Genomic DNA, 24230 nt, shown 5'->3' on the forward strand with positions numbered 1-24230 from the left:
TCTTGTTGCAGCTGAGAACAAAAATGTGGGAACAGGTACTGGTCCATGGACCACACTTTAAGTAGAACTGACTTAGACTAGGCCACTAGTGTGCTTTGGTTACTGGTAATTATTTCAGGGTGTTCTTATGACCTGAGCTGGTCCCATTCACTTGAATGTTGGGACTCTAATTTGGAACACTGGGACAATGATTCTTTGTTTTTCTTGGCTGGATGCCATCTTGGGACCACAAGAAAAGTGGTTTGAGAAGGAGTGAAGAGATCAGAACCAAGGGATGGAGAGTCAGAAGCTGAGTCTATTCCTGTGCTGTGGAGAAATATAAGCCAATGAATTAGAAATTTTGCTTAAGCCAGAATTCATCTGGTTTCCTGTCATCTGCAAGAGAAAGAGTCCTATGAGATACAGTGATTAATGTGCATATTTCCCATGAACTCTCAGCCAGCTTCTCTTTTGCCAGTCATCTTTCCAAAACACAGATCTGGGTATGCCATTCTTCTAGTTATGAAAACTTTAGCTTCTCACTGCCCCAGCACAAGTTCAAGCTGCTTAAACTGTCATTCAAAGTCCTTTGCAATTGAGTCTTTCACTTTTTCAGGCTAAATTTTTGCTACTCTTATCCTCAGGCACATACCCTGTGCTTTAGCGTGACCAGACATGTACTTTCATATATGTTACAAGTTTGCTCACGTTCCTTCTGGCTGGATTGCACTTCCTCTTCCCACAACCTTTTCTGACTTTCTAGAACTCAACAATAGAATCTTGAGAATATAAAGTGTGCATTATTTTTAAATGTTAAGCATTATGCATGGTGATCATTCCTGCTGATTCAAGGGCTAATTTTGAGAGTGTTGGTAGGAGGGCAAATTGATGCCTCCAGACATTTGATAAAAACTGCATTTAGACCCCAAAGATCTCATTTCATAGGGAGTCTAACATGGTTATACTACCAAAACCTTTGAAAGCAAGAAGCTTAGATGAAGAACGACTTTAAGTTATTGCAAAAATGAATAAGCAAGAAACAAGAACATACATCACACCAAAACATGTACTCAAATGTTCACAGAAGCTTTATTCATAATAGCCAAAACGTGGCAACAACGCAAATGTTCATCAACTGATCAATGTATAAACAAAATGTGGTATATCTGTCAAATGGAATATTATCTCCCATAAAAAGAAATTAAGTACTGAGACATGCTACAACATGAACAAACGTTGAAAACATTATGCTAAGTGAAAGAAGGCAGATACAAAAGGCCACATATTGTATGATTCCATTTAGATAAAATGTCTGGAATTGACAAATCTATAGAGAAAGTAGATTAGTTCTAACCTAGGGCTGGGGAATGAGAAGATTGAAGGGAGAAGGCTGAGGGGAACAGAGTTTCTTTTTAGAAGGATGAAAATGTTCTAAAATTTATTATGGTGATAGATGCACAACATTGGGCATACAGTAAAATCTATTGAATTGTACACTTTTAATGGGTGAATTTTATGGTATGTACATTGTGTCTCAATAAAGCATTTTTTTAAAAAAAGAAAATTTATAGGAGCTTTATTTATAGTTGCTAAAACTGAGAAACAAATAAGATGTCCAAGGTAAATGGATAAAGCAACTGTGGTACATCCACAGTTATTATTATTCACTGTTAAAGAGAAATGAGCTATTAGGGCTTGAAAGAACATGGAGGAAACTTAAATGCATATCACTAAGTGAAAGAAGCCAATCTGAAAAAGCTGCACACTGTCTGACTCCAACTATGTGAGTGACATTCTGGGAAAGGCAAAACTCTGGAGATGGTAAAAAAGATCAGTGGTTGCCAGTCGTTAGTGGGGAGAATGGGATGAAGAGGTGGAGCACGGAGCATTTTTAGGGCACTGAAACTACTCTGTATGATGCTACAATGACAGATACATGGCATTATACATTTGCCAAACCCGTGGAATGTACAACACCAAGAGTGAACGCTAATGTAAACTACGGATTTTCAGTGGTAATGATGTGTCAGCGTAGGTTCATCAGTTGCAACAAATGTCCCACTCTGGTGCTGGATGTTGATAGTGGGAGAGGTTGTGTGTTTGTGTCTGGGGAGCCATAGAGGAACTCTATTTTCTGCTTAATTTTGCTGTGAACCTAAAACTGCTCTAAAAAGTAAAGTCTAAAGGAAGAAGAGGGGAAGGAGAAGGAGGAAGGGGAAGAGGATAAGCGGACAGTGACCTCAAAGGCCATCTCACTTGGCACCAGCTCTGAAGTTTTCCCTGACTCCTCTCTTCTCTCCATCTGAGCAGGAGAATTAACTGCTCCTTTACCTGTGTTTTCACTGTGTTCTTATTCCTACTTCTTTTACAGTTTCTATCACTTTATCATAGTTGTTTACAGATCTCACTTACTGAACTGTGACCTGCCCGAGGGCAGAGGCACTGCCTTATTTTGTTGATATTTCTACTAGAAATACTACATAGGAGAGTTCAGTGAATGTTTTTTGTGTGAATGAATGAAGGACATGGTACAGCTATTGTTTTAAATGCAGTTTTAAAGGATTTTGCCCCAGAATCTATTCATCTTCATGCTTTTTGGTATCCTGAAAACAGCTGCCTCCATGTGGCTCATGCCAGGGACAGTGGTCAGGATGTGAGAGGACTGTCCCTAGAAAATTGAGAATGTATGAGAATCCCAAACTAATGACTTAGCCCTATTGAGTCTCCTCCAATGGCAGCACGTTATTCTACTAGAGCTTGTGGCAAACACAATCCTGGGAGACAGAAGCAAGTGCCGTCTGAAATCCAGGACCAGACTTCTGTGGTCACGTCGGTCCATTGGGAAGATGTCATGGGGCTGTGGGGAGAAGATCTCACTCTACCAAAAGCCATCTCTGCCACCTCTGCATGGCTACCTGAAACGTTCTGGCGAGGGCTTTGTTATAGGGCTTAGGGTGAGAGATATGTAAAATGTGTGAGGTTTATTCCTGGAGGGGTGACATTTTAAATGTTATTATTCATTTATACCTTACTGAAAGTCATGTGTAATATAGTTCTTGAAAGCAGGTTTTAAGAGGGCATAGAGAAAAGCTATAAAGACACTGGTGCTGAGAGGGAAAAGGAAAATATACCCAAGAGGTGACAGGATAACAAAAATATCTTTTTCATTTGTTTTTGGTGAAGAAGACACCCTGAGCTAAGATCTGTGGTGATCTTCTGCTGCAGGGGATCATAGCAGCATCCTTGCTAGGCTTTAAGCCTAGGAAAAATAAGTTCCAAATGGGTGGCTGGCAGATATGTGTTCTGCTGACTCTCATAATTATTATACCAGATTGCTTGTGCTTTGGAATCCCAGGCCAGAGGGGAGTATGTTATCGAGCATGAAGGCAAGGGGCTTAGGAACACCAGGCCCTTGCAGGAATGGAACGCAGCCTGCATACCTTGCTGATTGTTCTTAAGATACTCCCCAAGGGAATGACCTCGGATAGGGCTGGTGTGCTTCAGGGGGATGAAGAATATAACCGTTGGGCTTTGGCTTGCGTGTCCCTGCAGGCATGAATTCCTGCTGTTGTACATGCTTGTGATTCTTTACCCGCAAATAAATACGTGATGATCAGAGGGACCTCACCTCAGTCCTTGAGGCTGATGGTCCCCTGTCCCATTGAATATATAGATTGTGTTCTGTCTATTAATTCCATCCGCTCCCTTGGCTTGCTGCCTAGCCGGTCTTGGCAGCAATCTTCCTCTATTTTTTGCATGTGAGACGCTGCCACAGCGTGGCTTGATGAGCAGTGCATAGGTCTGTGCCTGGGATCTGAACTCAAGAACCTCGGGCCACCAAAGCAGAGCATGTGAACCCAACCACTATGCTACTGGAATGGCCCCAAATTTACCAGCATTTAATGGAGACAGTGAACATTCTTAGCCACACAACTGCTTTAATTTTAGGACTCGGGCATTCTTTTTATTTCAAGAAGCCACTTACTAATACTGTTGAAAATAGACACATCAAGGGTGTAGGGGATTTAGTAGTCAGGGTTCTGCTACTCACTTGCTGAATGATCTGGGGAAGTCACTCACCCACTCTGAGCTTCAGTTTTACCCATTGATAAAAGGGGCACAATAATACCTGTCCTACTTGCATCCCAGGGTGGTTGTGAAAATCCACTGAGATCACTGAAAGTAAAGTGCTTTATAAATTAGACATGTAAGTTTCTTATTTATAGTCGATATTAGTGTGGGAGGGGCAAGTGCTGTGGACCTCTCCTATTAAACATCAATGGGGTTTCTTTCCAGTGGTACAAAAAGAAAAAAAAACAAAAGAAGTTGTACCCTTAGAATCTTGTTCCTTGTTCAGAAAAGGAATCATACCAGCATTTGAAGAAAAGCCTTTTTATTGAAACTTCTGGTAGGTGTTAACTGAAGGCACTCGGTATATGTTAAGGATATCTAGCCAACACGTGCCCTTGTAAAGGAGGCAAGCTGCTCTTTGACCATCTTTGTTGAGTTCTATCAGAAACTGGAGAGGGGAGAGCTGCAGGGATGCCCTCCTGAGGAGCCCAGTGTGTTTGAGCAGTTGTCACCAGTGTCTGTCCCTTCTCTGATCTCTTCCTGAGATCGCTTGGCAGTTCCCAGATGTGCCAGGGCCTCTCCTGTGCAGTGGTGTCACTCTTGACCTGTGCAGGGCTTTTCCCTAAACCCGCAGCTAATGGTTCAAGGACAGAGACATGACTTACAGGGACTTGTGTCTCCTGGTTTCCAGCAGTAAATATTTATTAAATGAAACTTGGTTCAGGCTGCCTATCAAGGCGAGGAGGAAGTGACGCCTCCTGGCAGGTTTTGTCCTCCAGGCAGGGTACCTGTTCCTGCATAATTGAGAGGAAACTCCGGGGGCTGGACTCGTGGCACAGCCATTAAGTTCTGCTTCTCAGTGGCCCACAGTTTGCCGGTTCGGATCCCGGATGTGCCATGCTGTGGTAGGCGTCACACGTGTAAAGTAGAGGAAGATGGGCACAATGTTAGCTCAGGGCCAGTCTTCCTCAGAAAAATGAGGAGGATTGGCAGTAGTTAGCTCAGGGCTAACCTTCCTCAAAAACCAAAAAAGAAAGGACACTCCGCTAGAGTGAAGGCTGTCTCACCCTTTCACAGAGATCAGGTGACAGTTTTGGGCTGTGAGTGTCAGAGCAAGGGCATCACAGCTTAAGAAAGACGTGAGAAATTAGGAGACCCCTCAGAGGACAGCTGTCATGAAGATAAGGAGTTTGGAAAAGAAGATGTAGGAGGAGGGGAGGGAAGTACTGGGATTATTTAAACCTGACAGGAGGAGCCTGAAGAAAGTGTGACAGGTGGTTGATTTTGGAACATACGTGGGGTGATCATATAGAGCAGAGCTTCTCAGCCTTTTTCGTGGCAAGGTGCTCTTAGGAAGAGATCATATTTAAAGGGCCCACAAGGGCACTTGGATGAGGCTGCACAAGATGAGATTCTGCCCTGGGCTTTGACACTCCTGGGTCCCACCTGCCACCCGAGGGCTGAGGGGATCAACAGCTTAGCACAATACAACCTATCCCAGCCTTTGGGGAGTATATGGACTGAATGTTTGTGTCCCCCCAGTTCACATGTTGGAACCTAATCCCAATGTGATGGCATTAGGAGATGGGGCCTTTGGGAGGTGGTTCGGTGATGAGGGTGGAGCCCTCATGAAGTGGATTAGTGTCCTCATACAAGAGACCTCACAGAGCTCCCTCACCCTCTTTGTCCACCACGTGAGGTTGCAGGGAGAAGGCAACTGTCTGTGATCCAGGAAGTGAGCCTGGCCAGACACTGAATCTGCTGGTGTCTTGATCTTGGACTTCCAAGCCTCCAGAACTGTGAGAAATCAATGTTTGGGGTTTAAGCCTCCCAGTCTGTGGTGTTTTGTCACAGCAGCCTGCACTGACTAAGGGATGTGTACACCTGTAGAGGGCAGGGACTGTCTGTATTTTAGGTAGAGTAAGAAAAAGTGGGCTCAAAATAAAAAAGGAAAGATTGAAGTAAAAAGAGAAAACGTTTTATTCCGGGATTTGGAAATACTGGACTGGTTTATCAAAGGATGTGTGTGTGTGTGTGTGTGTATGTGTGAGTGTGTGTGTATGTGTAGCATGTGCTGAAAGTCTTTTTCCAGTTTAAGCTTCACTAACTTCAGAAAAATAAGTGCTAAAGACCTACCCCAAGATCATTGGAAGGTTATTTACATTTATCTTATAAATTTATTGTTAGTTTTCTGAATGTTGAATAATGACTTATTCATTTTAATTATTTGACTTAGCCTCTTGAAGATGGTAAAGTCTAACTGAAACAAAAACCTAAAATTTACTGTTTGCTATTCACAAAACTAAGTGTAGAAGAACACTAAGTTCCAAATCTGGGTTTGTGTAAGGCAAAAATATTCTATAGGGAAGATGGATTTGAGGCCATATGTGATCCTGTGTGTAAACGTCTGGGTACAAGCCTAAGTTCCAGGCAGCCTTTCACTTTCAAGGCAGGAGAATTGGTGAGACCCACGTCTAGTTCTCCAAACAGTAAAGGGGGACCCAGGTAATATCTGGGTTACAAATAAGAAAAGCAGAAAATTTCAATAAGGCAAACATATGATATGATGAAAAGGTGGAGTTGGGAAAATAGGATGACAGGCAGTGCAGAGGGACCTAGAAGGCCCAGGAGGGGTGGACAGATGTGCTGGGCTGGTGGGTGGGGGAGGGGCTGTGGGCACACCTCTTCATGTCCCCTCCCCCACCCTCAGAAACCCTTTGTGACTCTTCTGTGCTCTGTGATGCAGGCCTGGGACTATAGGCAAGCACGGGCACTCTCAGAGCTCAGTTGCTTCAGGCAGCCTCGAGATTCAGACAATGGAGTTCAGCCATTGGAATGTTCTCTCATTTCTGAATAGCCCTATTGAGTTGTGTCTGAGCGTCTGCTCAGCATTCTTAGATACTGACCCTAACCTCACCTTCCTGTGTGGGTTGTGGTTGCTCCTTCTGTTCCTGTGCTACCTGGTGTGGATTCCATCTTTACCAACCTTCTGGAAAACCAAAGATTTCCAAAAGGTAAGGAAACCTGGGCAAGACCCCAACAGTGATTCTTTATTGTTTCCTTTTCCATTCCCACATTTTAAAATGAGTTTAGTTGGCTCTGAGAGACACCTGAGAAGTCTGAGTAGAGGATGGAACTGCATCCTTCTAGGGGAACAGGCTGGGCAGGCCTAGGGGTTCAGCTGGGACTGTTTCCATTCAAAGCTCACAGACCACTTGGGTGTGGTGGAGGATTACAAGATAAAATCCCAAACTCGGTGATTCTGTAGTCCTGGATTGGGTTACTTAGAGAGTTTGGGATCTCTGCAGGAGAAGAGAGTTCCCAGCACTTGATCATGAGTCACATTCCCATGGCAGGTGTCACTTGACCAAGACTTCCTGCATGTCAGCAGATCAGGGAAGCAGGGCCGAGCCTCTGAAAGCCTCTGAGCAGAGACTGGAGCCCAAGCCCTGTCAAGGACACAGGGTCTATCTGAGGGAGCACAGACGTGACTGCTGGCCTCAGAGTCTTTGCCCTCCTTGAGCAGGGGACTGCTGACTGAGAATATCAAGTGTGGACCTCATAGACAAAAACCTTTCTTTGAGCTTTTCAAGGAAGGAAAAATTGAAAATATTTTATCATCTTTAAAAATTAATAAAAGGAAAGAATACAAAGTTTTATTAATTAAAATAGAGAGTCATATTATTCTTGGATAATGAGTATCTGAGTTTCCTGGAAAGGAGAGCAAGAGAAATGAGTCCCAGCCCCTGATTCTTTTCTTTCTGTTCTCAGCGTCAGGGCACAGCCAAGAGGAGAAGGAAAGGTGGAACATTGGGAGGTAAGGTTCTGCCTATTCCACCTGAGCTCTCCAAGGGTGACCCTTCCTGTCCTTTCCATGAGGTCCCAGGTCCATCATCTCTGAGGATGTCAGTTGCTAGCCACAGTCCCTGTCAGAAAACAGAGCCCTCAGAGGAGAGGCTCATGGGAAGGCAGTCAGAACCCCAGACACTTCTCAGATTCCTGGTCTGCCCACCTCTGGGCATGAAGCAGTGATGGACCTGGACAAGGGGTGTTGCCCAATAGGTGTCCATGTGAGATGATGAGAGTCAGAGCTTCTGTCTCCTGACCTTGTGAAAGTACTTTGACTTTCCGGATTATCAGCTTCCTCTTTGAGGTAACCATTAACCTGTATTCCTCACATGGTGGTTTTGAGCATCACATGGGATAATGTATGTGAAAGTATTTTATAAATGAAGCAACATACACCTATGAACCTTGTTAATATCATTGACCATTTGACCTCATCTGCTGATTCTTGGGGCTTTCAGAGCCTAATGTCCCAAAGGTCTCCCATAAAGGGACTCCTGTCTAACACCTATGCTTCTACCTTCATTATATACAACCCACTCTCCTGGTTTCCCAGGTTGGAGACATTACGAGAGAGAAAGAGAGGAGAAAAGGAAGCTGCTTTCTATTCTGAAAAGGTGACTAGTCTTTCCCCTTCTTTCCTGATCCCTCTTTAGCATGTTCTGTGCAATTCCAGGGATTCAGTGCAGCCTGCCCTAGTCATGCCAGGGGGTTGCCATAGGAACGGGTATGTGAATGAAGGCTTTGGGGTGAGGGCTGTTGAGTGTATTGTGAAGCCATGGATGTGGGGCAATGTGAAGGGGCAGCAGGCTTCAGGTGGCCCTTCCCAGACCAGGCCAGCAGGTCCTCCTTTTTTTCTTCTGGTCCTGGCTGCAGCTTTGTACCTCCTGTCTCCCACAGCCCCTCAGGCCAGCATCATGATACCATCCGCTTTCGTCAACTGCTCTGTCAAGATCCCTCCTGTGAGGTGTGTAATAGCACAACTGTGGAGGTCAATCAGCTGCTGTTCCTGGAGGACCTGGAAGATGATACCCTCTCTGTGTCCTCTTTGGCTTCCACAGCTTCTGTGACTGAGTCATCATTCACTCTGTCCTCTGCCTTCTGAGCAGTCCCTTCAGGAGACCTAATACTAGCCTCTCAGCCTGAGCCTTCCCCATCACTCCCCTCCATTGTCTCACCTAACCCAATGACACCCTTAGCTGACTTTCTTTCACCATCACCAATGGGTCACTCTCTGCCACCAGAACCTTTTCCTCCCATGGATTCAAAATTTCCAGGGGACCATTTCCCACACCAACCCCTAGCCTTTCCCCCTCTCCCACCACATGACACTCAGACAGTGGATCCTGTTCTCCAACCAGAGGCCACTTTGTCCATGCATACCATCTTCTCTCTTGATCCTCCTCTTTCCCCAGATGTCAACCTCTTATCAAATTTGTCCCAGACAATGAATCCCACTGATGTATCAGCTTGTCATGATGCATCATCAAGCCTGTCTGTTTCACCACCACCAGACCACCCTTTAACCATGACTCATTCTAAATCAATTTCTATCTTACTGAAGCCTGTTCTGGAGAACTCATCTCCAGATAGCCCTGGTGGGTTGTCCACTTGTGTCCCAACAATAAGAGGTACTGACTGTTCAAGTCTGTCTGCTTCAGAGTTCTCCTCAGGGCAAACTCATGCCAAAGACTTGTTCCCTTCCACCTTGGCACTAGATGATCTCAATGAAGAGTATTTTTCCCTCCATTCTTCAGAGGCCTCTTCTCAGGGAAACCCTGCAGCCAACCTTGTAGAGCCTGGAAACCTCTTGTTTTGCAGCCCCAAAGTGCTGGCACTCCTGGAGGGACAAGTCCAACAGAGGAGTGATTTCCTAACGTTGAAGGAAAAGGAAAAGAAAAAGGGTTCTTTTCCAAAATGACTTAGGACAGACTACCAACTAAATACTTCAGGGGAAATGTTGGAGTCAATTGCTGATAAGCATGACTCAGCAGTCTCCCTTCCTTTTTGGAGCAGCAAAGGGAAAGCAAAGGAGCTGCGTGTGAACCAGCAGCCCCCATATCCTAAGACCTCAGAGGACCACTTACAGCAGAAACATGTCCAGCTCTTCTGGGGTCTCCCATCTCTGCACAGTGAGTCCTTGGCCCCTGTTGCCCATGTTTCAGGTGACTGTTCCTCAATCTTCATATTCAATAGAATCTTTAATTTCTCCATGGACCAAGAATCCCCAGTATGCTCCCATCCTCTCCCTTTGTCCTTGCCTGAGATCCAGCCTCAAGCCTTGCCTCAAACCCTGCCCCAGTCCAAGCCCCTACCTCTCACTCAAGTCCAGTCCCAGGCCCACCTTCAATCCCCACTCCCAATCCTACCATCTGGTCCTCTACCTGGGACCCAGACCTGTGGAGTGTGTTTCCATATACCCCAGAATGAATCAGAGTCTCTCATCTCATCTGAAATTCAACAACTGGAGTGGAACATGTTGCAGAAGCAACAGGAAAGTTTGCTGGGTTCACCCTTTGTGGTCCAAAGATCTCAGGAAGACTTTTGTCCTTCAGCTCCAAACTCTCCTTACCACCAGGCCTCCCAGGCCATGTTTCCATCTCCATCCTTCCTGGAGAGCTTCCTCTCAGCATTGAGCTTCAGAAGAAACTAGAGCATCCTCTTCAAAAGAGGCTCATCCAACACCACGGGGGTCTGCCCCGCAGGATCCATGAGTCTCTGTCACTAATGATGCTTCTGAGAGGTTTCTCAGACACAGCTGATTTGGAGAGCAACCATGGACTCTCATGGGTCTCTGTGAATAAAAATAATGTTGGATTGAGCCAACCTGGAAGCTTCCATGAGAGGGGCTCAGAAATGCTTCAGCTAGAGAAGGATGTGGGGAAGAATCAGGGATATAGCTCACAGAATGGCCCAAAAGCTTATCTGTTGAGTGATCCAGAGAGCTCTTCAGATAACGATCTGGGCTATGACTCTGAGAAAAACCTAAATAGTCACATGGCAAGTCTGTCAGAAAAAAATTCAAGGGCCTCAGGGGGCAGTCTAGGTCAGAAACAACTTGAAAGTGTCCTGAAAGTACATTTGGGCAAGAAGTTTGAGGAAATCAGTGAGGGTCGGCTCCCTGGGACTGTGCATAGTTCATGGCATGCTGTCAAGCAGACACTGCTGCTTTCTGTGAAATCCCACACTCAAGTAACACAGAGAAGTATGCCACCATCAGTGGGTGGGGACTCCTCCCTGACTACCTTCCAGGACCTTTCCTTCATTGATTCCAGTGCACAACAGGTGCTGGAAGCCCATATTAAAAAGTTTCGTATGAGGATGGAGTGGGGCCTTCCCTGCAGGGTCCTTGAATCCATAGAGATCTTTAACGTGAAAGGTGCAGCATCCCAGTCCTTGTCCCATTCCCACCTTCCCTCCTCAACCAACCCGATTCCTGAGGTGGACTCCAAATCTAGGGGCTTCGAGCTCCTTAGAGGAAGCTCTAATTCTCCTCATGGAGAAGAAGTGGGAACAACAAATTCAGCTCCTGTCCTGGATCATCTGCGCCCTGCCACCTCACCTGTGGGCAAGGAACGACAGGGGAGCTTTAGACAATCAACCTCTGGTATAAACCAAGAGCTTGCAGAGGACATTCAGAGAAGCAAGGGTGCCAGACAGACTCTTCTGCCTGTCAGACATGGCATCACAGACAAAGCAAGTCAGAGACAGACTCCACTAGGCAAGAGACGCCCCCAAAATCTTCCTGTAAGGCAAGCTGGGGCTGGCCAAGAGCCAAAGGATAAGAGTGTGAGCTCAAAGGATAGAAGAGAAATGCGACAGGGCAAAAAGATGGAGGAGAGGTCAGAACCCTTTCCTGTGTGCAATGTGTCCAGGGAGATATTCAGGGCCAAGGAGCTTGATGCGCTTCAGTCAAAAACTGGTGACATTTTGACAACCGGCAAGCTGGGAAGCCCCCAAAAGATAAATGGGAAAGAGAGTAATGTAGAAACCACTGAAAGGCCTCCACCAAAAAGACCAGTTCCCAAAGATCCCAAATCATCAGATGTATTTGGTGAGTTAAAGTTTAAACTGGAGAGGAGGGAGCAGAGCCAGGTCCAAAGCCAACCCACTGACAGGTCCCTTGCCTCAGAGAGCTTGACTTACAAGGCCTTACTTACTCGTGCCTAAGATGTCTCCACTGGCAACGTGGGAGCTTCCCAGGTGCTGCATGTCCGTTTGGAAGACAGAGGAGTCATCATGGAGCAGCAGCAGGAGCCTTGTGTCCCTAAGAAAGTCTTGAGGAGGTGCCAAGATAAGGATTTAACACCAACTGCAAAGAGAACGAGCCCTCCAGGCCCCAAAGCAGAAGAGCTTGGTGGAGGGGATGCAGGGTTGGGACATCCCAACCTAGAAGGAAGAGTTCCCCTACTCAGGACAAGGCATTAGAGGCGACGGTTAAGAGGAAGTCTTTCCAGACCCCATCACAGAAGGGACAGGCTCCTCCTGAAAACCTTTGCAGAGAAAAAATAAAGCACATTTTGCAATGGCTTCATGTCAAGATAAAATGCAAAAGGCAAGAAAATACCCAGGAAAAGGGCAGCCCCGTATCATCGGTCCAGAGCAGAGGCCTAGTTAAAAGGAGAGCTGCCCTTACTGGGACTACCACAGCTCAGAAGACCATGACAGTCCCTGGGAAGCTCCCAGAGCAGGAACTGGGGCTTCGGCATGCAACAGACACCGCATGCCCTCAAGAGCCCCTTCCCTCCCTGAGGAAGTTTGGGAAAACCCAGCAGAAGGCAGAAGTACAGGCCCAGGCAGAGCCCATCCAGGGGCATCCTTCCAACTACAGGGCTCCTTGCTGTAAAGTGACAAACAACAAGTCCTGCCACCAAGAAGCTGTCTTTGCTGGCCAGAGTTATCCTATAAGTATTAGATAGATCAGAGATGAGAACAGACACCCCAAGAAAGTTTTGGCCTTTAGGGACCAACTATCAGATCAGCAGTATCCCTCCTCTGTGTCCTGTAGGGAACCTGTGCCCCGTCCAAACCCCAACTACAGGGGTCAAGCCAGCCAGGGGCTTCTGGCTGCTCTCACCACTGAACGCACTGTGTTCAGAGATCCATCTCTGCTATGTCAACAGAAAATGCTTCTCCAGAATTTCCAGAAAGGAAAATTTCCCACCCCCAAATAATTTCTTCCTTGTGGAGTATGTTGATTCTCCCCAGTAAATGATTCTCTAATAACAATGAAGTCTTTTCTGTGTACTGTGTTGGGGGCATGGGTTTTGGGTAACTCAGGGCTTATGCTTAGAGAAAGGAACGAAGTAGTTCAGCTCTTTCTGGTTGCTTCCTTTGGTTTGTAAAGGTATCCACTTCAGAAAATAACAGTAAAGAAGAAACAGTGGCTTCATCATGATTTAGAAGTCAGTGACCAGAGGACCCCACAGGTGAGTGAACCCTGAACGGGAGTGTTTGGGGGTTACTGCTGCAGTGGGTCCTGGGCTGGTGGGGGAGGGGCTAGGAACAGCATAGATGCTGCTTAAGAATCTGTCATGCAGGTCATGCTAACGTGTTGGGGAAACATACTTTAGACTTGACAGTGAGGATTCCCCACTGGAAATGTACCTTGGGCAAGGGGTTCCCCCCTGGGTATTTCTTCAGGCTGCACAGTTGATGACATTTGGTTGCAGAGCAAAAGCATCACTCAGCTGTCAGTGGTAGCAATGTTGACCAGGCAGCCACCTACCTCTTAGGGTAAAAAAAAAGCTGAGAGTAAGGAAAAGATGCCTTAGAGTGAGTGGAAAGTTAAGAAAAAATGAAGAGGGGAAGGAATGACCTTGCTGGTGGAACAAAGTTTTATGCCTCATCATCCATATTGTGACCCTGTCTTGCTTCCCCCACCCCCTCCTCAATCTGATCCAGGCATCACCTACTTGAGGCTGATCTGAGCACTGCACAGCATACTGCTGCCTTATTCCAAAAAGGCTCAGGGCTGTTCTTCGAGCACCAAAACAATATCTACAAGGATGTCATCAGGCATGGCATCCCCCTCTTTAGGGAAGGTGATCTTGGTGCCTTCCTTTCATCCATGCTTGAAGGAAATACACAACATGTTGCCCTTAGTGTATAAAGTTCACATTCAGGATGGCGGTGCCTCCTTTGATATTCATGGCCTTGGTGGAGCCATGGTTGGTCTCCCCCAGAATACCTGCAGCTCATGAACCAAAGGTGAGTCCCAGACTATGCACCAGGTTACAGATGTTTGGGAGCTCACCATGGACCTCCACAAAATGCTCTTTTCAGCCAAGACTGCACACATACCCACCTTTACAATAGGGGTCTGGAGGGAAAGCAACTCCACTTATACAGACTGGGACTCAAAAATGGGGTAAATGTCCTAGACGGCACTTGAGATAATTTTCCCAGAAAGACTTCCGAATGCTGGGTGTTAAAACAAAAAAATAAAAACAAAACCAATGTGTACTACAGCCCCCTCTCACTCCCATACTTGTATTTCCTTGTCCGGAGTTATGCCATTGACCCTCTAATGCCTGAAGCTTAGGGTCAAAGAAAGAATGCAGATCCTGTGGAGGCCCTGGGAGAGACAAAAAGTGGGATGGTGCCCAACGCAGGGAACTTGAAGAGGTGAGGAGGCGGTGGAGGGCTTGAACATCCATGTGGATGGACCAGCCAATAGCCCAGCCCCTCAGATCCTACATCATCTCATCTTAGGCTCCTTTACTTCCATTCCAGGGCAGTTACTGCCACCCTCCAGAGCTTATCACCAGGAACACTTCCACCACCTGGATTAATACAGTCTGACATTCCACCCGTTGACCTCGTCTCCTGATTCCTCCAGTTTATAAGCCCCTTGTTAATTTTTCAACTCCAGGTCATTCATTTTTCCACTTACTCCTCATCAATCCAGCCAGATCGTGTCTTCATTTCCTCCCTCTCCAAGGCAGATTTGATGGTCTATCAGGTAACCAACACTTAAAAAGCTCCACTACAAATGGGCCCCATACAATCCCTTTTAATCTTTCCTGTTTGGCAAAGTCCAATCTCTCTGCCTTTTCCAGAAACGCCTTCCTACAACTGATCCCTATATGATTAAATCTCACAATCAAATCCACTGGTGCCATGATAAATTCAGCCCCAGCAATAACTGGAAAACATTTGCTCATTCCACAAATAATTATCCCATGCCTACTAACGTGAACAAAACAAATGGAGCACAGCTCACTGTTTCCTTAGTCCATTCTCTCTGATGCTACTCAACTTTATTTCAAATCTCCTGCACTTTCCTCAAACTTAGGCCGTGTCCACTTGCTCAGCAGATGTACTGGACCACCATTCACAGAGGAGCTAGAAGCCATGAGATAGGAACCTTCCATCAAAAAACCTTCACAAAAATCCTTTCCCATTCCTCCTTTCCTTCTTTCCTGTTATATGAAAAGAGGTTTCCTTCCTAACCTCAATGATTACACTGCCCGAAATATCCTTATTGAGAGAGCTAAACCCTCATCTTGATGGACTGAGTCCCCTTGCCAGGTATCCTCTCGTCCCCTCCCTCTCCTTATGAGGCACCCAACTTCTTTTACTGTTTTAAGCTTCCTATTACAGAAATGTTTAAACATGCATGAGAGCAGTGTGACTTCCCATGTATCCCTCACCCCGCTTTCACAGTTGTCATCTGGCACGTGTGATATGGCCCATCTCCTACACTATGGTTAAAGGGAAAAAGCCCATCCAAACATCCTGCCATCCATCTCTCAGACGTATGCTTTGTGCCCGTGTCACAGATCTCACATTTCTTTGATTTTTACACCTGTGGGGCACACTGACCCACAACAGATGGACACAGCCATGTGGACCAAAAGCACTGAGCTTTAGAGGCTTTGTCCATCAGTTCTGCTCGGGCCTGCAGTCAAGCCTGAGGAGTCAGCTGAGTGAACTCCTCCCTCAACCCCACAGAGAAAGGAATCTTCCTGAGCAAATGCAGTGAACGGTGTTGCAGTCCCTTAATCACAGTGACTACAGCATGCAGAGAGTACAGAAGGAGAAAGCTGTACATGTGATAAGGACTTGACATCACTACATAAGTGTTTTCAAATATTTAGAAGAAAATTTTTTCTTGTATTTAAAATGAGCTATTGTGTTTTGAGTTAAACACAGTACATCAAACATATTGTTTATCTCCTTTCCTTCCCAAAATGCCATTAAAAGATTAGATGAAAAGATGCTCAACATCATTAGTCATCAGGGAAATGCAAATCAAAACCACTATGAGGGGCTGGCCTTATGGCCGAGTGGTTAAGTTTGCATGCTCTGCTTTGACGGCTTCGAGTTTGCTGGTTCAGATCCTGGGCATGGACCCACACACTACTTAGCAAGCCAAGCTGTGGTGGCATCCTACAGGGAAGAACTAGTGACTTACAACTAGGATATACAATTATGTACTGGGCCTTTGTGGAGGAAAAAAAAAGAGGAAGATTGGCAACAGATGTTAGCTCAGGGCCAATCTCTCTCACCAAAAAGCATACCTTTAAAAAAAAAGCCACTATGAGATAGCACTTCACACACACAAGGATGGCTAGAATCAAAAAGTAAGACAATAACAAGTGTTGGTGAAAATTTGGAGAAATTGCAACCCTCATACAGTGCTGGTGGGAATGAAAAATGATACAGATGTTTTGGAAAATAATCTGGCCATTCCTCAAAATGTTAAAACATAAAGTTACCATGTGACCTAGCAATTCCACTCCTAGGTATATACTCAAGAGAAATGAAAGCATATGTCCACTCACAAATTTGTAAAATGTTCATAGCAGTACTATTCATAATAGTGAAAAGGTGGAAACAACCTAAATGTCCATCAACTGATAAATGGGTTAATAAAATAAAAGACGGCACAACCATACAATTTAATATTTTTTAGCAATAAACACATGACAAATGGATGAACCTTGAAAATATTATTCTAAGTGAAAGAAGCTAGTCACAAATAACCATATATGATTTCATTCATATGAAGTGCCCAGAATAGGGAAATCTAGAGAGATGGAAAGTAGATTAGTGGTTGCTTAGGGCTGGGCGTATGAGGGGAGAGGGAGATGATAGCTAAAGGTTATGGGGTTTCTTTTTGAAGTCATGAAAATGTTTTAAAATTTACTGTGGTGATGGTTACATATGGCTGTGAATATACTAAAAGTCATGGAATTATACACTTTAAATTGTATGGTATGTGAACTATATTTTGATAAAGCTGTTGAAGGATTTATAAAGAATAAGTGCTTGAGGATGACAAGAAGGGGAAAGGACAGTACAAAAGACGTCAACCCATTTTTGAGGACGGCTATTTGGTGCAGTGGTAACTGACCAGCAGAGAAGATGAAGTGCCCACAAACCAACTCATACCACAAAGCCCAGAAGACAGATGACATGGTGACACCAGATAAGAAATTAAGGGTTCCATGCCGTAAAGATGTTAAATTTTTTGTTCTTTTTTTGTTTTATATTGTGTATAATTTTTAAAAATCTTTTTTTCTGGGGGGTGCTCTTTTCCAGTATTTTATAAAACCCTGTTGAAATGTTAGCACACTTCAATTGTGCAAAGAGGATCCTGGGTTTCTTGCCTGGGACAGAAACTGAGACAACTGTTTTAAAGTCACCATTGAACACTTCTGGGGTCTGGCTATGGTGGTGGTGGCAGCTACAGGAATCAAAACAAGAAATCTCAAAGTTTAGGTAAAATTCAGGATGACAGCCAATGGTCCATTTGAAAAATGTATTTATTTGAAAATAAACTTGCGAAAAAGGTGCACTGATGGTAAACAACCATATACTCTTTATCCAGATTTACCTATTAATATTTTGATCCATTTTCCATCTCTCTCCGCTGTCTTCATCTGTTTCTGTCTCCTTCCCTCCCTCGCCTTTCTCTATCTGAAGACACACACACACACACATATGTGAAAAATATGCATACATTCCTGAATACCTGAGAACACATTTTGTGCATCTTGTACTTTCTCCTTGATTATTTCATTGTGTGTTTCTTAAGAAAAATAATATTCTCTAACATACAGCACTGTTATCTCCTTCAGTAAATTTAACATTGGCATAAAACTTTTAACTAATCTTCTATTCATATTCCATTTTTGTCAGTTTACTGAGTAACGTCCTTTGTGGCTTTTTTTAAAAGCTCCATTATAGGATTCAGTCTAGAATCACAATGCTGCATTTAGTTGTCACGTGTCTTTAGTCTCCTATAATCTGGATTAGTTTCTAAGCCTTCCTTTTTTATGACAAGCCATTTTTGAAGAATATAGTCAACGTGTCATTCTTATAACCCCTTCTCACCTGGACATTTGTTTGGTGGAATTTATCTTGCTCAGACTTTAAAGGATGTTTTCACAATTGTAAGTCCTAGGAACCTTAGTGCAGCCAGGACCAGACTTGCTATCAAAAAGCAATGTCAGAGATGCAACAACATGTGGAGAGACTCTTCTGAACAGAGACACCTGCTGCAGTCAAGGGAGGGTCGGTGAGAAGGGTGGGCTTGAAGTGTACCTTCCTGACGGGTGGAGACGATGGTGAAGCTGTGGATGGAGAAGACGGGGGAAGAAAGGAGCTGTCATTACTGGTAAACCCTCTCACACGGGAGGGAAAGGACTGGGTGTCTGTGGCTGAGACTGATCCATCAGACTCAGCGAGGGAATGCAGGCAGGCAGGGGGGGACATGACGCAGAGCTTCACTTCAGCAGCTTATCACTAAATAATGAAGCTGTAAGAGTTACAACTATTAAATGACTAGCTAGCATGGGGAAATGAAACACATATACACCATCAACAAAATGACACTATTGTTTAAAAAGGTATAGAGATATCAATAGGAATTTTGGTGAAAAGATAGAAGATGGGAAAAAATCATAAAACTTTTAATGGAAGACGTAATGTAAAGCGTTCCTGGACCCAATTCCAACACGTGTGTGTGGAGCCTTCCCCACACCAACAAGCAGTTCTCGGACGCCAGCAGGGTGTCTGGGAATTCAACTCAATTCTGACACCTGTCTAATCAGAGAGAGAGTCAGATTCCACAGGTAAAGGCTCAGTCCCACAAGACCACCCTCCACTTCAGACACCAGCTGCAAGCCCAGGTGGTTACCTGGGCTTCTAAGTGGCTCAAACTGGAGGTTCCAATGACCCCCTCCAACTCAGGATGCCAATCTCAAGTCCAGGATGTTAACTGTACTTCTGACCGACTGGCTATAAATCAGAGGTTCCCAGGACCCCCTCCTCGGCTTCCATTAATTCACTAGAATGGCTCACAGAACTGAGGGAAACACTGGCTTAATGTTTACCAGTTTATTAAAGGCTATGATAAAGGATACAGAGGAATATTCAGATGGAAGAGATAGACAGGGCAAGGTATGAGGCATACAGAGCTTCCGGGCCCAATCAGAATAGGTCACTCTGCCAGCATCTCCATGTATTAAACAACCCAGAAGTTCTCCAAAAAAGGGTCAACAAATTGTCCTTTTGGGTTTTTACTGGGGCTTCATTATGTGGTCATGATTGACTAAGTTATTGGACATTGGCAACTGATTCAATCTTAACCCCCGCACCCCGCCCGGAAATCAGGAGATGGGACTGAAAGTTCCAATCCTCTGATCACATGGCTGGTTCTTTTGGCAACCAGTCCCCCACCCTTGGGTGGGGTCCAAAAGTCACCTTCATTAACATAAATAAGAAATTCCACCGGTTTGGGGAGCTGTGAGCCAGGAACTGCGAACTGAGACCACATATTTATCAGAAATATATTTTGGTCACCTGAATGACCAAATACGTATTTCTTATTAGTCACAACAATGCAGTCTACCCCCCTGGTCTTGGAACACAGATTCCTTACAGCAAAATAATCACAAAAGTCAAAATATACAGGCACATTACTATAATCTCATTCAGTCATTAATAACTATTCAGGCCACCATCGTATCATAGGAAAATGTCTCCCAGGGTGAGCCCACTCAGGTTTGCCAGCTTCCATTCGATATTGTCAGGTTTCAAAAGCAGGACTGGTGTCAACAATATATGGCTTCACCCTTTCAGGCGTCTCATATAATTGAGCTAAGAGACAATACTGGCTCTTGCTGAGCCTCTTTTGAGGTCTTAATGTTGGGTTTTCCTGGTTACACAACCCATTTATTCATTCCTTTACCAATAGCAATAACCAGGAATCGTATATTTAGCATGCTGCTTCTTATTTCGTACTTCCTTATATATCCAATGAGCCAACTCCTTAGGAGTCAGGTCTACTACCATTTCTAAACTCCACTGTAACTGGCAGGTTCCCCCCAAAATCCCAAACACAGTGATTCTGTAGTCCTGGATTGGGTGATTTAGAGTTTGGGATTTCTGTAGGAGAAAAGGGTTCCCCAGCACTCTGAATCTGGGCACTTCAAGCCCCTTGGAGGAAGCTCTAAGTCTCTTCATGGAGACAAAGTTGGAACAACAAATTCAGCCCCATCCTGTTTGTCCTCTCCCAGCCACCTCACCTGTGGGCAAAGAAGGACAGGGGACTCTGAGACAATCACTCTCTGGTGTTAACCACGAGCTTCAGAGGATGTTCAGAGAAGTAAAGGTGCCAGACTCTTCTGCCTGTCACACACGGCATCACAGGCAAAAAAAGTCAGAGACAGACTCAACTAGGCAAGAGATGCCCCCCAAGGCTGCCTGCAAAGCAACTGGGGCCAGACATGAGCCAAAGAATAAGAGTGTGATTTCCAGGGATGGAGTAGAAATGCAACAGAGCAAAAAGACGGAGAAGTCAGAAACTATCTCTGTGCTCAGTGTGTCCAGGGAGATATTCATGGCCAAGGAGATCAATGCTTTTCAATCAAAAACTGCTGACATCTTGACCACCAGCAAGCTGGGAAGCCCCCAAAAGGTAAACGTGAATGAGAGTAAAGTAGAAACTACTGTTGACCGCTGAAAACCCCCCACCCAAAAGACCAGTTCCCCAAGATCCTAAATCATTAAACCTTAAAGAACAGTTATTTGGTGAGTTAAAGTTTAAACCGGAGAGGAGGGAGCAGAGCCAGGTCCAAGGCCAACCCACTGACAGGTCCCTTGCCTCAGAGAACTTGATTATAAGGCCTCACTGACTCATGCCCAGGGTGTCTCCAGCTGGGACATGGGAGCTTCCCAGGTGCTGCATGTCCATTTGGAGGACAAAGGAATCAGCATGAAGCAGCAGCAGGAGCCTTGTGGACCTAAGCATGTCTTAGGGAGGTGCCAGGATAAGAATTTCCCACCAACTGCAAAGAGAGTGGCCTTCTGGGTCCCAAAGCAGAAGAGCTTGGTGGAGGGGATGCAGGGTTGGGACATCCCAACCTAGAACGAAGAGTTCCCTACTCAGGACATGGCATTAGAGGAGAAGCTTGGGAGCAAGTCTTCTCAGACCCCATCACAGAAGGGAAGGCCTCCTCCTGAAAACCTTTTCAGAAAAAAAAATAATCACTTTTTGCAATGGCTTCATCTCAGGATAAAATGCAAAAGGCAAGAGAGTTCCAGGAAATGGGTAGCTGCATTTCATCTGTACAGAGCAGAGGCATAGTTAAAAGTAAAGCTGCTTTAACTAGGATGACTGAAGCTGAGATCATGACAAACGGTGGCTTTAGCATGTGATAGACATCACCTGCCCTCAAGAGCCCCGTCCCTCCCCATGGAAGTTTGGGAAAATTCAGCAGAAGGCAGAAGTGCAGGCCCAGGCAAAGCCCATCCAGGGACATCCTTCCTACTACAGGGCTCCCTCCTGTGAACTGACAAACATCAAGTCCTGCTGCCAAGAAGCTGTCTTTGCTGGCAAGAGCTATCCTAGAAGTATGAGAAGGACCAGAGACGAGGACAGACATGCCCAGAAAGTTGCAGCATTTAAGGATAAGTGATTGTGTCAGAAGCATCCCCCATCTGTGCCCCGGAGGGAGCCTGTGCCCCATCCAAGCCCCACCTGAGGCATCAAGCTGGCCAAGGGCCTCTAGCTGCTCTCACCACAGCACAAGACAGAAAAATGCTTCTCCAAAATTCCCACAGAGGAAAATTTCCCATCCAAAAATAATTCCTTCCTTGAAGAGAATATTGATTCTCCCCAATAAATGTCTAATAGTAGTGGTGTCTTTCCCATGTACTGTGTTGAGGGCATGAGTTTTGGATAACTCATGGCTTGTGCTTAGGGAGAGGAACAAGTTAGTTCAGCTCTTACTAATTGCTTCCTTTGGTGTCTAAAAGGTGACCCATCCCCTGGAGCTCTTTTTGTAGATCTTTTATAGATACATAAATAGATATTGGCCTTGTGCCCTCTCAGCTCCCGAACCACCACATGAGGCTTGGCCTCAGAACATGCTCAGAAGCCTTGCGGAGTGGGGATGTGCCTGCTGAACACAGGCCCCATTTGCTGTGCCCACTCAATGGAATTCCACAGAGATGAACACAGTAACAAATGGAGTAACAATATTGATGTGTTAAGTCTCCACCTTGCACTGGCTGCCTGGCCTTGCACAAGTAACCTAAGTCTCACATCTTACCTATTATGTGTGGAGATACTAATATGTACTAATAGGGTTGGCCCTGAGAACTGAAATGAACAAGAGCTTTGAACAGTGCTAAGGTCTATTGTTCAGCAAAGGGCTGGGGGCCCTGATGCAGTTACCACATGGACCTTGCCAGCCCCCACAGAGCACAATGCCTTGGAAGTGCCTGCACAGGTCAGAAGGACAGTGAGGCATCAAGATGGGAATCCATACACTAAATCAACAAGTCATCATCTCTGATTCTCTGCAGGACAAGCAACTAGAAGAAGGATGCTCACAGTCTGCTGGTGGTTGTTCTCAGAGGAGCCAACAACAGCTTTAACTCCCCCTCGGACCCGTCAGTGAGTCTAATAGTAATGGTTCCTGGGAACCCCAGGTAAAGCCCCATCAAGGCATTAATGTCAGTGGACAGAGACAGTAGAGGCAGAACTGTTCGTTACGCCCTGCAAGACCCAGGACGGCAGGACACAAGGCTCTCTAGGAGACAGGATGGCAGGCTTTTTATAGGACAGAATATATCAGGCAACTGCCTTCAGGTGCAGGTATTGATACAGTCATGCATGTATTGAGGGCCCACTATGTGTCCAGGTTCTGCGTTAATCAGGAACTGTAACCACGTTTATCTTAGTAAAGGGTGGAAGAGAATCCTTTTTGTGACTGTTTCCCTTACTAGAAAGTATTATTTAGCAAATCAAAAGATAGAGAAAAGTAGAAGGAAGAACTTTATAGACTTCCACCTTCAAACAATTACTGTTAATGTTTTGATGCATCTCTTTTCAGATTTTGCTATGCCTACTTTTACATTGCTTAAACAATACATGCTTTAAAAGAAAAACACACTATCATAAACAGTTTTGTTATTATAAACTTTCATAAATAACATTTTTAATGATATCCTATTCAGTGGTAGAATATTAAACTCTAGTTTTTTGTTAGCATTTGGGTAGTTCCTAAGTTTTTGAAATTTTAATATTTTGCTCTCCATGTTTGATCATAATTGTACTTGCTTACAAATGGCCCTATTCCGAAAAGCATAAAGCTTTTCCTAAATGTCTGATTAACCCAGGGTTCAGCCCTGGGCCGACAGGCTCTTCTTTCTCCAGCCTCCTTACATGAGTTATCCACTCACATGATTAGCTATTTTAGTGCTAGATTCTTCCTGAATTTCAAGCCAATGAAACCAATTGCTTGCTAAACATCCTCAAGGTACAATCGTCCAAACCTAACCCATTGTCTTCCTCTGCCCCCAACCTTCTTTTCCTCTTATATTCCCAGTATCAATCAGTAGCACCTGGACTCCCAAGCAAGCAACACAAGAGCCATCCTATACTCCTTCTTCTTCATTTTCCCCAGAACTAGTCAGCTACTAGGTGATGAAATGGAAAAATATGCTGCACAGAGAAATCCTAGGGTTCTCATAGTCCATTCCATTCCTGCCAAATAAACTGTAAGATCCTTTAGGACATGAGCTGTATTGTTGAAATTAATTTTTAATCATATCAGTAATATATGTTCACATTATGTGAGTCAAAATTAAAACATTTCCATTAAGAACAAATATCCCATTTCACATGAAATTTTTAATTTATTTACTTACTTGCTATTTATATCAATGCAGACTATTGATTTCCTACTTCATTCAATTCAGCTTGTTCTATTGATATTTATTTTGGCACCCAAATTGTCACAGATTGTGCTAGTTACTTCAATTTGCCTTCTGTGTGCTTCTGATTTCTAGCATTTCTTACTTTCTGACACAAT

General features: G+C 44.8%; 1 protein-coding gene and 1 long non-coding RNA gene across 18 annotated transcripts in view; one reads left to right on the forward strand and one right to left on the reverse strand.

Moving 5' to 3' along the window:
* The window catches only part of LOC102147951 (uncharacterized), a 105326-nt gene that overhangs the window by 46105 nt on the left and 34991 nt on the right, over positions 1-24230 (reverse strand). For 2 of the 11 annotated variants that reach the window (XR_002805949.2, XR_011431287.1), the window contains exons 5-6: positions 18241-18479; positions 17652-17823 (exon numbers count right to left, since the gene is read on the reverse strand). The exons of 8 other annotated variants lie outside the window; for them this stretch is intronic. This is a non-coding gene — a long non-coding RNA (uncharacterized lncRNA). Of the gene's footprint in view, positions 1-17651; positions 17824-18240; positions 18480-24230 lie in introns of those variants that run through there. One more of the 11 variants, XR_001379575.3, reaches the window with a different exon arrangement.
* Positions 5757-17720, forward strand: LOC111772069 (spermatogenesis-associated protein 31D1). 7 transcript variants are annotated; one of them, XR_011431233.1, is made up of 7 exons: positions 6736-7064; positions 7822-7867; positions 8453-8513; positions 8797-8863; positions 9913-10028; positions 13244-13325; positions 14771-17720. XR_011431233.1 is itself a non-coding variant. In XM_070248368.1 (5 exons), exons 1-5 carry the CDS (start codon positions 6867-6869, stop codon positions 13292-13294), a joined length of 423 nt encoding a protein of 140 aa, XP_070104469.1. In that variant the 5' UTR covers positions 6736-6866; the 3' UTR covers positions 13295-14351. The 7 variants fall into 6 exon arrangements, 4 of the variants coding, with proteins under 4 accessions (XP_070104467.1, XP_023490771.1, XP_070104469.1 ...); XR_011431234.1 differs by lacking the exon at positions 14771-17720 and adding an exon at positions 13801-14014; XR_011431232.1 differs by having other exon boundaries at positions 13244-16116.

Source organism: Equus caballus, chromosome 23 (assembly GCF_041296265.1).
Source record: "Equus caballus isolate H_3958 breed thoroughbred chromosome 23, TB-T2T, whole genome shotgun sequence".
NCBI classification, from domain to species: Eukaryota; Metazoa; Chordata; class Mammalia; order Perissodactyla; family Equidae; genus Equus; species Equus caballus.